The 13,731-nt window shown below is 42.7% G+C and overlaps 1 protein-coding gene across 1 annotated transcript in view; it reads right to left on the reverse strand.

Moving 5' to 3' along the window:
* LOC133569634 (myosin regulatory light chain 2, smooth muscle minor isoform) overlaps nucleotides 1-12,074 on the reverse strand; it is a 27,624-nt gene extending 15,550 nt beyond the window's left edge. The window contains exons 1-2 of the mRNA XM_061922113.1: nucleotides 11,926-12,074; nucleotides 10,686-10,885 (exon numbers count right to left, since the gene is read on the reverse strand). Of these exons, the coding sequence (XP_061778097.1) occupies nucleotides 10,686-10,869 (184 nt within the window). The 5' untranslated portion in view covers nucleotides 10,870-10,885; nucleotides 11,926-12,074. The remainder of the gene's footprint in view (nucleotides 1-10,685; nucleotides 10,886-11,925) is intronic.
* Nucleotides 12,075-13,731: the final 1,657 nt, after the last annotated feature.

Genomic DNA, 13,731 nt, shown 5'->3' on the forward strand with positions numbered 1-13,731 from the left:
CTGCTCGACGCTGAAGCATTGACTACATGCACTCTGAATACGCACTGCTGATTGGCTGTTACCGCTCTGAATACGCACTGCTGATTGGCTGTTATCGCTTTGTATTTAAACCAATCAGATGGTTGTGTGGGCCAATGCTATGTGCTGAGACAGAGGCAAAAGAAGCAAAGCAGCTTGTTAAGACTTTAGCTTAGAAACTCGTTCGGTACACCTCCATACGGAACCGGAACCCCCGTACCGAAACGGTTCAATACAAATACACGTACCATTACACCCCTTTTAAGCAGTGGCACAAATATTTATGTCATTTCAGAACAGAAAGTGCAATATTGTCAGACATTTTAAAACAAGCTATTCGTGCACTTTTGTGCAAGACGTCACTAAGATCAATATCAACATCAATATCACAATCAATATAAAAAAACACTAAATTAAAGTGCACTTTTTGTACAGAACGCAACTACAATAGTTTAAAACAAATAAAGTGTACTTTTGTCCATGTCAGACAAGCTATTTCAATTACTGTCTAAATAAAATGAGCGGCATAATATGAATTCAAATGGTTTTTGTCCTTCGCTATGTGATAGGTTCCTGCGGACGTTATCTCCTTCTGTTGTTGACTAATTTTTTCATGAGGTGCTGATGTAGACATGGTTGCTTGGGCTTTTTGTGGGTGTGGCAGCGAACGGAGATGTTGACATGCGGAGTTTCAAGCACACTTCATTTTCTAGCGTTTGACTTTTCAAATGATGCTACTAATTAGCAGAAGGTGCTACTTTTTGTAGCAACACTTTTGCCGCATACTTGTTCGACATCTTCCCGCTTGAAGCCAAACCACCGCCAGACGATGGACCCCGTGCTGTTTTTCTTAGGAATTAATTCTTTCTTCATTTGTTACCAGATGAGAACTTTCTTTCTAACGTATTACCACTCGCACCACTCGGTTAGCATCACAGGTCATATTACTCATGCTGCTACCTCTCTGTTCGGCAAGGGCGTATGACGCGACAGTATGTGAGGTATGTAAGAAAGTGCGCTTGTTTTAAGTCTCTGTGAGGAGAGACAAGAAAGAGTGAAGAAGAACCTGAAGTGTAATGCCCGCAGCTAAAAGAAACTGCGTGAGAACGTATACTCGAATATCTCGATACAGTCATTTTCTATATCGTACAGAGACAAACCCGCGATATATGGAGTATATCAGTATATCGCCCAGCCCTAGTAGAAACCCTGATAACTGATATCAAACTGCAGGGTTTCACGCAACGCTTTGTTGTTGAAATAAAGTTACAACGAAAGAGCTTTGATTTGTCAGCTTGTTAAGACATAGTTTCCGGTGTTCACACAGCCCTCCTTTGCTAACGTCTTTGAAGCATTGTGCGCGCCAAAAGTGACCTTTGCTTCAAAATTATTAGTTTTAATCTCATTTCCAACAATAAAGTGATTGTTGCTAACACTACAACACACAGGAAAACATGTGGAAGAGAATCGCAAGTAGGTCCTCCCTGCGTGTGCCAAAACAAAGATTGTAGATGACTGATGAGCAGTGATGGGCAGTTAAAAGCTACATGTAGCAGCAAAGCTACGTAGCTTGACTACATTTTCCAGTGGCTTGGTGGTAGCTTAGTTATTTTTGAACAAGTAGCTCTTCCAGTAGCTTAGCTACTTTCAGATCCATGTCAGCAAAGAGAGAAATTCCACTGCGAATCCAGGCCAAATGAAATATGGAGAAATTACAATGACCTGGATGATGAGACGACCATACATATGGAGAAAATCCATGATGATTGGTTGGCATGATGAGTCACAATTGGCTAAAGTTAGGGCGAAACATTACAGATTGGCCAATCAGAGGCAAGATAAGGCTGGTCATCAAAACTTGTGAGCAAAATCATAACAGTCACGCACTCATGTCACATGACGACGACAGACTCAGAGACAGAGGGACGCTTCAAGCTGACCACTCAAAACAAAAAAAAGGAAACATACTTGTAAATGGCAGAGGGATTCTCTTCCGCACATTACATTTTTCCTTTAGTAATGAAGATGATGTTGCAGGTAATCCTTAGAAAAGTCCATCTTAGATGAGCTCGGGTCCAGCAAAGCTGGCGGCATTTGTGGGTGTTGTTGATAAATAGCTTTCATTTTGCATAGCAGAGTTTTAACTTGCACTTTCAGATATAGTGACAAACTGTAGTTACTGACAGTGGTTTCTGAAGTGTTCCTGAGCCCAAGTGGTGATATCCTTTACACACCGATGTCGTTTTTTGATGCAGTATCGCCTGAGGGATCGAAGGTCACAGGCATTCAAAGTTGGTTTTTGGCCTTGCCGCTTACATGCAGTGATTTGTCCAGATTCTCTGAAACTTTTGATGATATTACAACGGACCTTAGATGGTGAAGTCCCCCCAAATTCCTTGCAATAGCTCGTTGAGAAATGTTGTTCTTAAACTGTTTGAAGATTTGCGCAAGCATTTTTTTCACAAAGCGGTGACCCTTCACCCCATCCTTGTTTGTGAATGACTGAGCATTTCATGGGAGCTGCTTTTATACCCAATCATGGAACCCACCTTTTCCGAATTAGACCGTTCACCAGTGGGATGTTGTTTGATGAGCATTCCTCAACTTTATCAATCTTTTTGGCCACTTGTGCCAGCTTTTTTGAAACATCTTGCAAGCCTCAAATTCCAAACGAGCTAATACTTGCAAAAAATTACAAAGTTTACTAGTACAAACGTTAAGTTGTACTAGTAAACAGTGTATTCATTTGAATATAGGTTGAAAAGGATTTGCAAAGCATTGTATTCTGTTTTTATTTATGATTCACACAACGTGCGAACTTCCCTGGTTTTGGGTTTTGTAGATAGATGCTGTTTTTTTTTTGTTTTTTTTACTGTTTGTAGAGAAAATAAATATCGGAAAGTGGGCCAAAGAAAAGGCAAACTAAAATAGACACACAGTGGGGTGGGGGGACCCCTCGAGGTAGTTGTAGGGTGTCCCCAGCTAAATGATAGATAGTTAATAGTGATGGACCCTTATTGGGTCCAATTGTGCACCCTGAGTTACTTGGTAGAGACAAATAATAATATTATAGGGATGGGCAAAAGAAAAGGCAAACTAAATATATACATACAGCGGGGTGGGGAGACCCCTCGAGGTAGTTGTAGGGTGTTCCCTGCTAAATGACAGATTAATAGTAATGGAGCCTATTGGGTTCAATTGTGCACTGTCAGTTATATTAACAATGATATTACACATGTGGGCCCATAGATAGGGGATAGCTTCCCCTGTAGCTTAGATACATTTAATTGAGAGTAATTTGAAGCTTAGCGTACTAAATTTTCCAAGTAGCTTGCTGATTGCCCATCACTGCTAATGAGGCCCACCCTGTCCATGTAATGACAGCTTGTATGTAGGGGTGTAACGGTACACAAAAATTTTGGTTCGGTACGTACCTCGGTTTAAAGGTCACGGTTGGGTTCATTTTCGGTGCAGTAAGAAAACAACAAAATATAATTTTTTTGGTTATTTATTTACTAAATTTGTAAATAATGGCTTTATCCTTTTAACATTGGGAACACTATTAAACTGCCTCAAGTTGTTGATTGGATTAAATGAAATGACAAAACCTTTCTTCTACATATAAAAAGTGCAACATTAAATAGTTTCAAGTCAACTCATCATGCTTAATTTATTACAGCATTTGGGAAGCCTGTACTAGGCTGCTACATTACTATGATTAATGTAACTATAGTTGAAAAAATAGTACAATAGCAAAAGGAGAGACTATTCATCCTTGAACACCATGGAGTTCAATGAAATAACAGACAGACAGGGCTTTGCTGCCCTTAACGCACGCACACACACACACACACGCACACGCACACACGCACACAGCAAAATGAGCTGACGTTACGCTAATAGCAAATTAGCTTTCACCTCAAGCCAGAACTGCGAGCGAGCTGAGCAGCAGTTTAAATTTCTAGAAGGTCAACGGGCTCATAGTGATGTTAGTAATAGTTGTGACTGGGAGGTGTTATTCATAATTTGGGGAGAGTATGCTGTCCGCTGCTCCCCTGCTAAACACATATCTGCTCGACGCTGAAGCATTGACTACATGCGCTCTGAATACGCACTGCTGAATGGCTGTTACATCACTCTAAATACGCACTGCTGATTGGCTTTGTATGTAACCAATCAAATGGTTTTGTGGGCGGGACAATGCTGGGTGCTGAGTCATAGGCAGAAAGCAGAGCATCTTGTGAAGACTTGCTTACAAACTCGTTCGGTACACCCGCGCACCGAACCGAAACCCCTGTACCGAAACGGTTCAATGCAAATACACGTACAGTTACACCCCTACTTGTATCCAGTTTGGAAAGCCAGAAAGGCAGATATAGCAATTCATGGATGACGGCAAAATTAAGGAGTTAATTTTCATTTATCATTTCATGACTATATTCTATAACAATGTTATAGAATGGCCACTCTCCCACTGCGTGGCGCAGTGGTAGAGTGGCCGTGCGCAACCCGAGGGTCCCTGGTTCAATCCCCACCTAGTACCAACCTCGTCACATCCGTTGTGTCCTGAGCAAGACACTTCAGCCTTGCTCCTGATGGGTGCTGGTTAGTGCCTTGCATTCAGTGTGTGAATGTGTGTGTGAATGGGTAAATGTGGAAGTAGTGTCAAAGCGCTTGAGTACCTTGAAGGTAGAAAAGCGCTATACAAGTACAACCCATTTATCATTTATTTATTTATCATTTATTGACTATCGCCCAAGACGAAGCGATTCATCAATGACAGCGAAATTAAGGAGTTAATTTTCATTTATTATTTCATTTATTGACTGTCAGCCCAGGCCTACAATTGTATTACATTTTTATTGCCGCTATACATCGAATTAAATGCTTTTTTAAGCCAGTTAGGGCAAATTGTTTTCACAAAATCCATTGAATTACTTTTTACTGCTTTGTACTGACGCCCTGGCGTTTGTGTATTTGAGATACTAAGAAATCCCAAATATTTGCAATCAAACCAAGGCAGAGAAATGTTTAAAACAATCTTGCCTTCTTCCAAACGAGCCATTTGGAATTTCAGACCATTGTGTATGGATATCTCCATACATTGTAGATGTTAACCCGAAGAGCTTTGCACAAGTCTGCAATTTGTATTAAGTTGTAGTCCAAAGTTGTAGTCAATAAATAACTTATTTTTTTCTAGACGGGCTCGTACATGCATATGCATGTTAAAATTCTCCACAATTGCCATTTCTAATACAAAGTAGCGTATAGTTCAAAGATGTCAGTAGATTATAACAACTACAATATGGTTGACTAGAAGGCCTCGACGGGTAAATAACACTGCCCACAAAAATGGCTAGAAGGTAGTCTGTAACACAATCTATGCAAACTGTTGACCTAAGCATCACCAATACATTTTATGTAGACCAAAATAAACAGTTTTAAATGTAGAGAAAAAAATAAAGGAGCAGGTCTGTGACATGGCGTTGTAACGCGCTTTCAAAATGAAAGCAAAATAGCATATTTCTCTCCTATGGTATATTTTTTGGGTAGGACAAACGTTGTCCACACTGGACGCCATCTAAAAACTGCAGTGCGGTCTTAAACAGCCGCCGAGACTCCATTGAGGAAGAGAGTGAAATGGAAAAACAAAGTTAAACAAAGTGATAGGCTGTTAATGTTAAGAAAAATAATAACACAAATAATAATAATGTTAATTAAGTGTGTTGTGGAGATGGAGCGGTGTCCACACACAATAGTCTCTGGCGGTGTGCGAGAGTTGCTCCACACCGCAGTGGTTGTAAAAGTGCTTGATTTCATATGCAGCGGAGCCAGATTTTTAAATGTTAATATTGCCAACGATCACCCCCATTTAATCGTGGCGGCCAAAACCATGATTAATATTTGATGAATTGGTTGTGTAGCCCTAATAACTAGGAGTCTGTTTTAAAACTCTGATCATTTGTACCTGTTTGGTTATTGTCTGTCTATTGTATCCATATTGTCTCCGTGTCGGTGTGTTAAGTGCTTTTCTATCTGCCTTCGGAAAATGGATGCAATTTAGCTTTTGTGCTAATTCCAGCATTCGGGCTGCAAATAACGACTATTTTGTGGTCGATTAATCAACGATTATCTTAACGATTGGTCGACTAATCGGATAATAAAGCCTCAACATATTTAATGGCTAATTTTTACATCGACTTCTAAATGTAATTTAAGTTATTTCAGACATGTGATTACGAAGAACAATGACGACTAATTCATTCATAAATATGTATTTATACTGTAACTGTGCTGATCATTCAGCTGTTAAAAAAATTTAAACTACTATAAAGTAACGGATAGCCAAAGTGCTGAAACAAAACTATGAACCCTTTTTTATGTATTTAGAAAACAGTTAAAACAGCAGCAATGAAAACAAACAACAAAACACAAAATCTAACTTCCTCAAAAATAAAAGCATTTTGTGATGTTTAAAAAGCTGCAGCCTTAGCACTAATAGACTCAATGTGTAGAATTCTATATTTTTTTAATTATTAAAAAGTTGGCTATTAAATAAATTGTATGTTTAATTTTACGATCTCTGCTTTGGTGCCTTTTTGTCTCTTCGCGTGAACTTGTGTGCGTGTGTGCTCACGCATGCACACACAGTTTGCGTTTGTTCAAGTGCCTTTTTTGACAGCATTGCAAATAGACTCAATTGTAGAATTCTATATTTGATGAATTCTGAAAATGTCGGCTATTTAATCGATTATATGTTTAATCTTATGACACCAAGGCAGAGGTACCATAAGATTAAACATATAATCGATTAAATAGCTGACATTTTCAGAATTCATCAAATATAGAACAAAAAAAAAAAACCTTGTGGTACCTCTGCCTTGGTGCCCCCGGAGTTGGGGCACGATGGCCGGGCCTGTCCCCATGGGGCCCGGCCGGGCACAGCCCGAAGAGGCAACGTGGGTCATTCCTCCAATGGGCTCACCACCCATAGAAGGGGCCATTGAGGTCGGGTGCATTGTGAGCTGGACGTCAGCCGAAGGCAGGGCACTTGGCGGTCCGATCCTCGGCTACAGAAGCTAGCTCTTGGGACGTGGAACGTCACCTCACTGGGGGGGAAAGAGCCTGAGCTAGTGCGCGAGGTAAAAAAGTTCCGGCTGGATAAAGTCGGACTCACCTCGACACACAGCAAGGGCTCTGGAACGAGTTCTCTCGAGAGGGACTGGACTCTCTTCCACTCTGGCGTTGCCGGCAGTGAGGCGACGGGCTGGGGTGGCAATTCTCGTTTCCCCCCGGCTCAAAGCCTGCACGTTGGAGTTCAACCCAGTGTACGAGAGGGTAGCTTCCCTCCACTTTCGGGTGGGGGGACGGGTCCTGACTGTTGTTTGTGCTTACGCACCAAACAGATGTTCAGAGTACCCACCCTTTTTGGGTACACTCGAGGGAGTACTGGAAAGTGCTGCTCCGGGTGATTCCCTTGTCCTACTGGGGGACTTCAACGCTCATGTTGGCAACGACAGTGAAACATGGAGAGACGTGATTGGGAAGAATGGTCGACCGGATCTAAACCCGAGTGGTGTTTTGTTATTGGACTTTTGTGCTCGTCACGGATTGTCCATAACAAACACCATGTTCAAACATAAGGGTGTCCCATATGTGCACTTGGCACCAGGACACCCTAGGCCGCAGTTCCATGATCGACTTTGTAGTTGTGTCATCGGCTTTGCGGGCTCATGTTTTGGACACTCGGGTGAAGAGAGGGGCGGAGCTTTCTACCGATCACCAACTGGTGGTGAGTTGGCTGCGATGGTGGGGGAGGATGCCGGACAGACCTGGCAGGCCCAAGCGCATTGTGAGGGTCTGCTGGGAACGTCTGGCAGAGTCTCCTGTCAGAGAAAGTTTCAATTCACACCTCCGGGAGAACTTTGAACATGTCACGAGGGAAGTGCGGGACATTGAGTCCGAGTGGACCATGTTCCAAACATCTATTGTCGAGGCAGCTGATTGGAGCTGTGGCCACAAGGTTGTTGGTGCCTGTCGTGGCGGTAATCCCAGAACCCGTTGGTGGACACCAGCAGTGAGGGATGCCGTCAAGCTGAAGAAGTAGTCCTATCGGGTTCTTTTGGCTCAAAGGACTCCGGAGGCAGTGGACGGGTACCGACGGGCCAAGCGGTGTGCAGCTTTAGCGGTCGCGGAGGCAAAAACTCAGACATGGGAAGAGTTTGGGGAAGCCATGGAAAACGACTTCCGGACGGCTTCGAAGCGATTCTGGACCACCATACGCCGCCTCAGGAAGGGGAACCAGTGCACTATCAACACCGTGTATGGTGCGGATGGTGTTCTGCTGACTTCGACTGCGGATGTTGTGGATCGGTGGAAGGAATACTTTGAAGACCTCCTCAATCCAACCAACACGTCTTCCTTTGAGGAAGCGGTGCCTGGGGAATCTGTGGTGGGCTCTCCTATTTCTGCGGATGAGGTTGCTGAGGTAGTCAAAAAGCTCCTCAGCGGCAAGGCCCCGGGGGTAGATGAGACCCGCCCGGAGTTCCTTAAGGCTCTGGATGCTGTGGGGCTGTCTTGGTTGACAAGACTCTGCAGCATCGCGTGGACATCGGGGGCGGTACCTCTGGATTGGCAGACCGGGGTGGTGGTCCCTCTCTTTAAGAAGGGGGACCGGAGGGTGTTTTCCAACTATCGGGGATCACACTCCTCAGCCTTCCCGGTAAGGTTTATTCAGGTGTACTGGAGAGGAGGCTACGCCGGATAGTCGAACCTCGGATCCAGGAGGAACAGTGTGGTTTTCGTCCTGGTCGTGGAACTGTGGACCAGCTCTATACTCTCGGCAGGGTTCTTGAGGGTGCATGGGAGTTTGCCCAACCAGTCTACATGTGCTTTGTGGACTTAGAGAAGGCATTCAACCGTGTCCCTCGGGAAGTCCTGTGGGGAGTGCTCAGATAGTATGGGGTACCGGACTGTCTTATTGTGGCGGTCCGCTCCCTGTATGATCAGTGTCAGAGCTTGGTCCGCATTGCCGGCAGTAAGTCGGACACGTTTCCAGTGAGGGTTGGACTCCGCCAAGGCTGTCCTTTGTCACCGATTCTGTTCATAACTTTTATGGACAGAATTTCTAGGCGCAGCCAAGGCGTTGAGGGGTTCCGGTTTGGTGGCCGCGGGATTGGGTCTCTGCTTTTTGCAGATGATGTGGTCCTTATGGCTTCATCTGGCCGGGATCTTCAGCTCTCGCTGGATCGGTTCGCAGCAGAGTGTGAAGCGACCGGAATGAGAATCAGCACCTCCAAGTCCGAGTCGAGTCCATGGTTCTCGCCCGGAAAAGGGTGGAGTGCCATCTCCGGGTTGGGCAGGAGACCCTGCCACAAGTGGAGGAGTTCAAGTACCTAGGAGTCTTGTTCACGAGTGGGGGAAGAGTGGATCGTGAGATCGACAGGCGGATCGGTGCGGCGTCTTCAGTAATGCGAACGTTGTATCGATCCGTTGTGGGGAAGAAGGAGCTGAGCCGGAAGGCAAAGCTCTCAATTTACCGATCGATCTACTTTCCCATCCTCACCTATGGTTATGAGCTTTGGGTCATGACCGAAAGGATAAGATTACGGGTACAAGCGGCCGAAATGAGTTTCCTCCGCCGGGTGGCGGGGCTCTCCCTTAGAGAGAAGCACTGCCATCCGTGAGGAACTCAAAGTAAAGCTGCTGCTCCTCCACATCGAGAGGAGCCAGATGAGGTGGCTCGGGCATCTGGTCAGGATGCCACCCGAACGCCTCCCTACGGAGGGGTTTAGGGCACGTCCAGCCAGTAGGAGGCCACAGGGAAGACCCAGGACACGTTGGGAAGACTATGTCTCCCAGCTGGCCTGGGAACGCCTCGGGATCCCCCGGGAAGAGCTAGACGAAGCGGCTGGAGAGAGGGAAGTCTGGGCTTCCGTGCTTCGGCTGCTGCCCCCGCGACCCGACCTCTGATAAGCGGAAGATGATGGATGGATGGATGGATGGATGGATGCCTTGGTGCCTGTCAGTCTGTGTGTGCGCGCTTGTGTGTGTTCCTTTGTTAAGCGCTAGTGTGTCTTCACTTGTTAAAGTGCCTTTTTTTTCAGCATTGCAAATTGATAATGCTTAAAAAAATAATTGCATTGATGCATGTTTGCTAGCTAGAAAGGTAGAAGCTCACACTCTTACCAAGGTTGAGACTCCATCTTCCCTCCAAATGACCAACATCAGGGTTCCACATTAAATGCTCTCGTATCACAAATGTACTGCCATAAAAACAAGGTCCGCTTTGCAAATAGAGCAAGGTATTCATGTTTTTAACAATAAGGAGAAGTATCCTCAAACTTTACATGTTATCACTGATGTTATTTTAGCGAGTGATCCACTTTCGCATGGAAAAACATGAGTGATGACAGCACGACTATTGCGGACAAATATAATTGTTGGCGACAAATTGTATCGTCAAAATGTGTCGACAAAGCGTTGCAGCCCTATCCAGTATATTTATGTTGAAGCTCGTTTTGATGACACATTGATTAATATGTACTGTCCTAGCTCAAATAAATAACTAAATTAAATCAATCCATAAACTATATAGCATTACTGGAAGAAATCTACTCTATTAAACTGTTAAAGCTTTGCACGTCACAACGTTTAGCTCTACTCACCCAGCGAGGCTAGCATGTCGTGGAGGTCTTCCTTGTCAACAAAACCATCACGGTTTTGGTCAATCATGTTGAAGGCCTCTTTGAACTCCTGGATTTGGGACTGGTCAAACATGGCGAAAACATTGGAGGTGGCGCGCTGGGGGCGCTTCTTGGTGGTTTTTCCCTTTGCCCTTTTGCTCGACATTTTGATGGATTTATACCTTTAAGAAATACCACATTTAAGTAAAGATATGAATACATGTACAAAAATGTAATGTGAAAATATTTGCTTGTCTAGGGTCATAATATGTCTACACCTCAGTAGCTACATCATTCCAAGCCTGTGAATCCTGAGCTATAAATGGACATGTTCCTTTACTTTCTAGATCACTGCGTAATGTACGGACTGATGCCCTTATCTGGATGTTAAACACAGGAAAGGTTTTGATGCTACAACACAAGCCAAGACATGCTTGGCAGGCAGTTTTAGATCAGTTTCTAAAGTAATGACATCCATCCATCTATTTTCTACTACTTGTCCCTCTCATTTTGTCGATATTACTACAATGGATCAATTAGCTGTTTATTGCTTATGACTACTGCTTAATAGTTAACTTCACAATTCCTTCAATTTGAACTTTGCAATGTTTAAAAAAAGCAAAAAAACTATTACTCTTATTACTCATATTATTCTGTTAAAGGAGCTTGAAGGGGAGGGTTCATAATGATGTTGATTTATATCAATCTACAAGACAACGATTTACTATAGTGCCTTTAAATATGTATTTTAAAAGGCAAGTCATTTAAGGACTAACAAGTCTTTCATACCATCAACAACTAAACATTTATATTTTACTTATCTCGAACCTGGTTAGTCTTGACTCCAGAGAAGCAGTCTTTGCAACTAAAATTACTATAAAATGACATGTATGACAATGTACAATAAAAAGGAATAATAAGACCAATACGTTACTAAAGCGAATAATGGAACACCAGCTGACGTTACCTTTGAAGGTATTTAACAACATCATATTTACGTTTTTAGTACAATTCTTGTAGTCATGTCGTCAGTTTCTGTTTGAACATTTACATCGTTGCCCCCTTAGCTAGCGTTAGCTAAACTAACAGTCCGCGTTCAGTGTTTTGAAATCACTGGTTAAAACACACACACATTCTCGCTCGTCGTTTACGTTTAACGCCATTAATATCCCACATAAATCTGCCACGAATAGACGACAATAAGAGGCAAATACTTGCTTACCTCCGATAAGACGAAAGTTGGTGTTAAAAGCGTTTTGTCTTAACCACCGCCCTTCACTTCCTGCCTTCAAATTAATGTCGTCAACTCGTTCGGGACAAACCAACTGACAAAAAGGGTGGTCCTTATTTTGCAGCAACACAGTTTAAACCGTTATTAAGTACAAATAACATAGTTCGAAATAGACATAAGATATGTTAATAGTGATATAAATTGAATACACGATTATGTGTCGAACCAGGCTTTTACTATTAACTAAAGAAGAACAGCTGAATGTTTCACCCCGAGACAAGTATATTTCCCAAATCCGCCAACTGCGTTCCTGGATACGACCATATATGGACAGGAGACGTTCTACACGTTGTTATGCAATAAAACCAATAAAACATCACGCTCATTTTAGGGACGTTTGCCTTCCGCCCGAATGCAGCTGAGATAGGCTCCAGCACCCCCCGCGATCCCAAAATGGACAAACGGTAGAAAATGGATGGATTGATGTAGGGCTGGGAGATATTGCCTTTTTTTAATATCGCGATATTTTAGGCCATATCACGATATACGATATATATTACGATAATTTGCCTTGGCCTTGAATGATCACTTGATGCATATAATCACAGCAGTATGATGATTCTATGTGTATACATTAAAACATTCTTCTTCATACTGCATTAATATATGTTACTTTTAAACTTTAATGCAGAGAGGGAAATCACAACTAAGTCAATTGACCAAAAGTGTATTTATTAAAGTTTTTAAGCAATAGCTCAAACATTCAAGTCATTTCCAAAACATAAATTGCAAGATTGTCAGAGACATTTTAAGTGTCAAATAAAAATGAGCTGCATAATAGGAAATCAAATAGTATTCGTCCTTCACTATGTGGTATGTTACTATGGTTATGAAATTCTCTTCATTCTCTAGCGAGTGACTTTACAAATGATGCTACATATTAGCAGTAATGTTATAGTAACGCTTTTTCCCCACACTTGACAAATTACGGTTGTCGGTTCGACATTCCCACTTGAAGCCGAACCACCGCCAGACGATGGAAACCCTGCTGTTTTTATTGGGAATTAAGTCTTCCTTCATTTTTTACCAGATCTGCAGCTTCTGTCTCTTGTACAGCTACGTTAGCAGCTAACTTTAGTCACACCGCTAGCTCTCTGCTGGTCGAGGGCGTGTATGTGACGTATGACGTGACAGTTTGTGACGTGTGTAAGAATGTGCGCCTGCTTGTCTGTGAGAAGGCGACACAGGAAAGAGCGAGGAGAGCCTGAAGTGTACGCCCGCAGCTAAAAGTCCTGCGTGAGAACGTATACTCGAATATTACGATATAGTCATTTTCTATATCGCACAGAGACAAACCCGCGATATGTCGTATATATCGATATATCGCCCAGCCCTAGATGGATGTCTAATCTCAACGTTCTTTCTCCCTGTGAACATTTTTTTAATTCAAGAACCTCCGAATCAGAGCAATTCATTTTTGGTTGAAAAAAGGAGATAAAGAAGTAAAATACAGCACTATGTCATCAGTTTCTGATTTATTAAATTGTATAACAGTGCAAAATATTGCTCATTTGTAGTGGTCTTTCTTGAACTATTTTGAAAAAAATATATAAAAAGAACTCAAAACTTGTTGAAAAAGTGTAAGTGATTCAATTATAAATATAGATTTCTACACATAGAAATAATCATCAACTTAAAGTGCCCTCTTTGAGGATTGTAATAGAGATCCATCTGGATTCATGAACTTAATTCTAAACATTTCTCCACAAGTAAAGAAATCTTTAACATCAATATTTA

This window comes from Nerophis ophidion, linkage group LG15 (genome assembly GCF_033978795.1).
Source record: "Nerophis ophidion isolate RoL-2023_Sa linkage group LG15, RoL_Noph_v1.0, whole genome shotgun sequence".
NCBI classification, from domain to species: domain Eukaryota; kingdom Metazoa; phylum Chordata; class Actinopteri; order Syngnathiformes; family Syngnathidae; genus Nerophis; species Nerophis ophidion.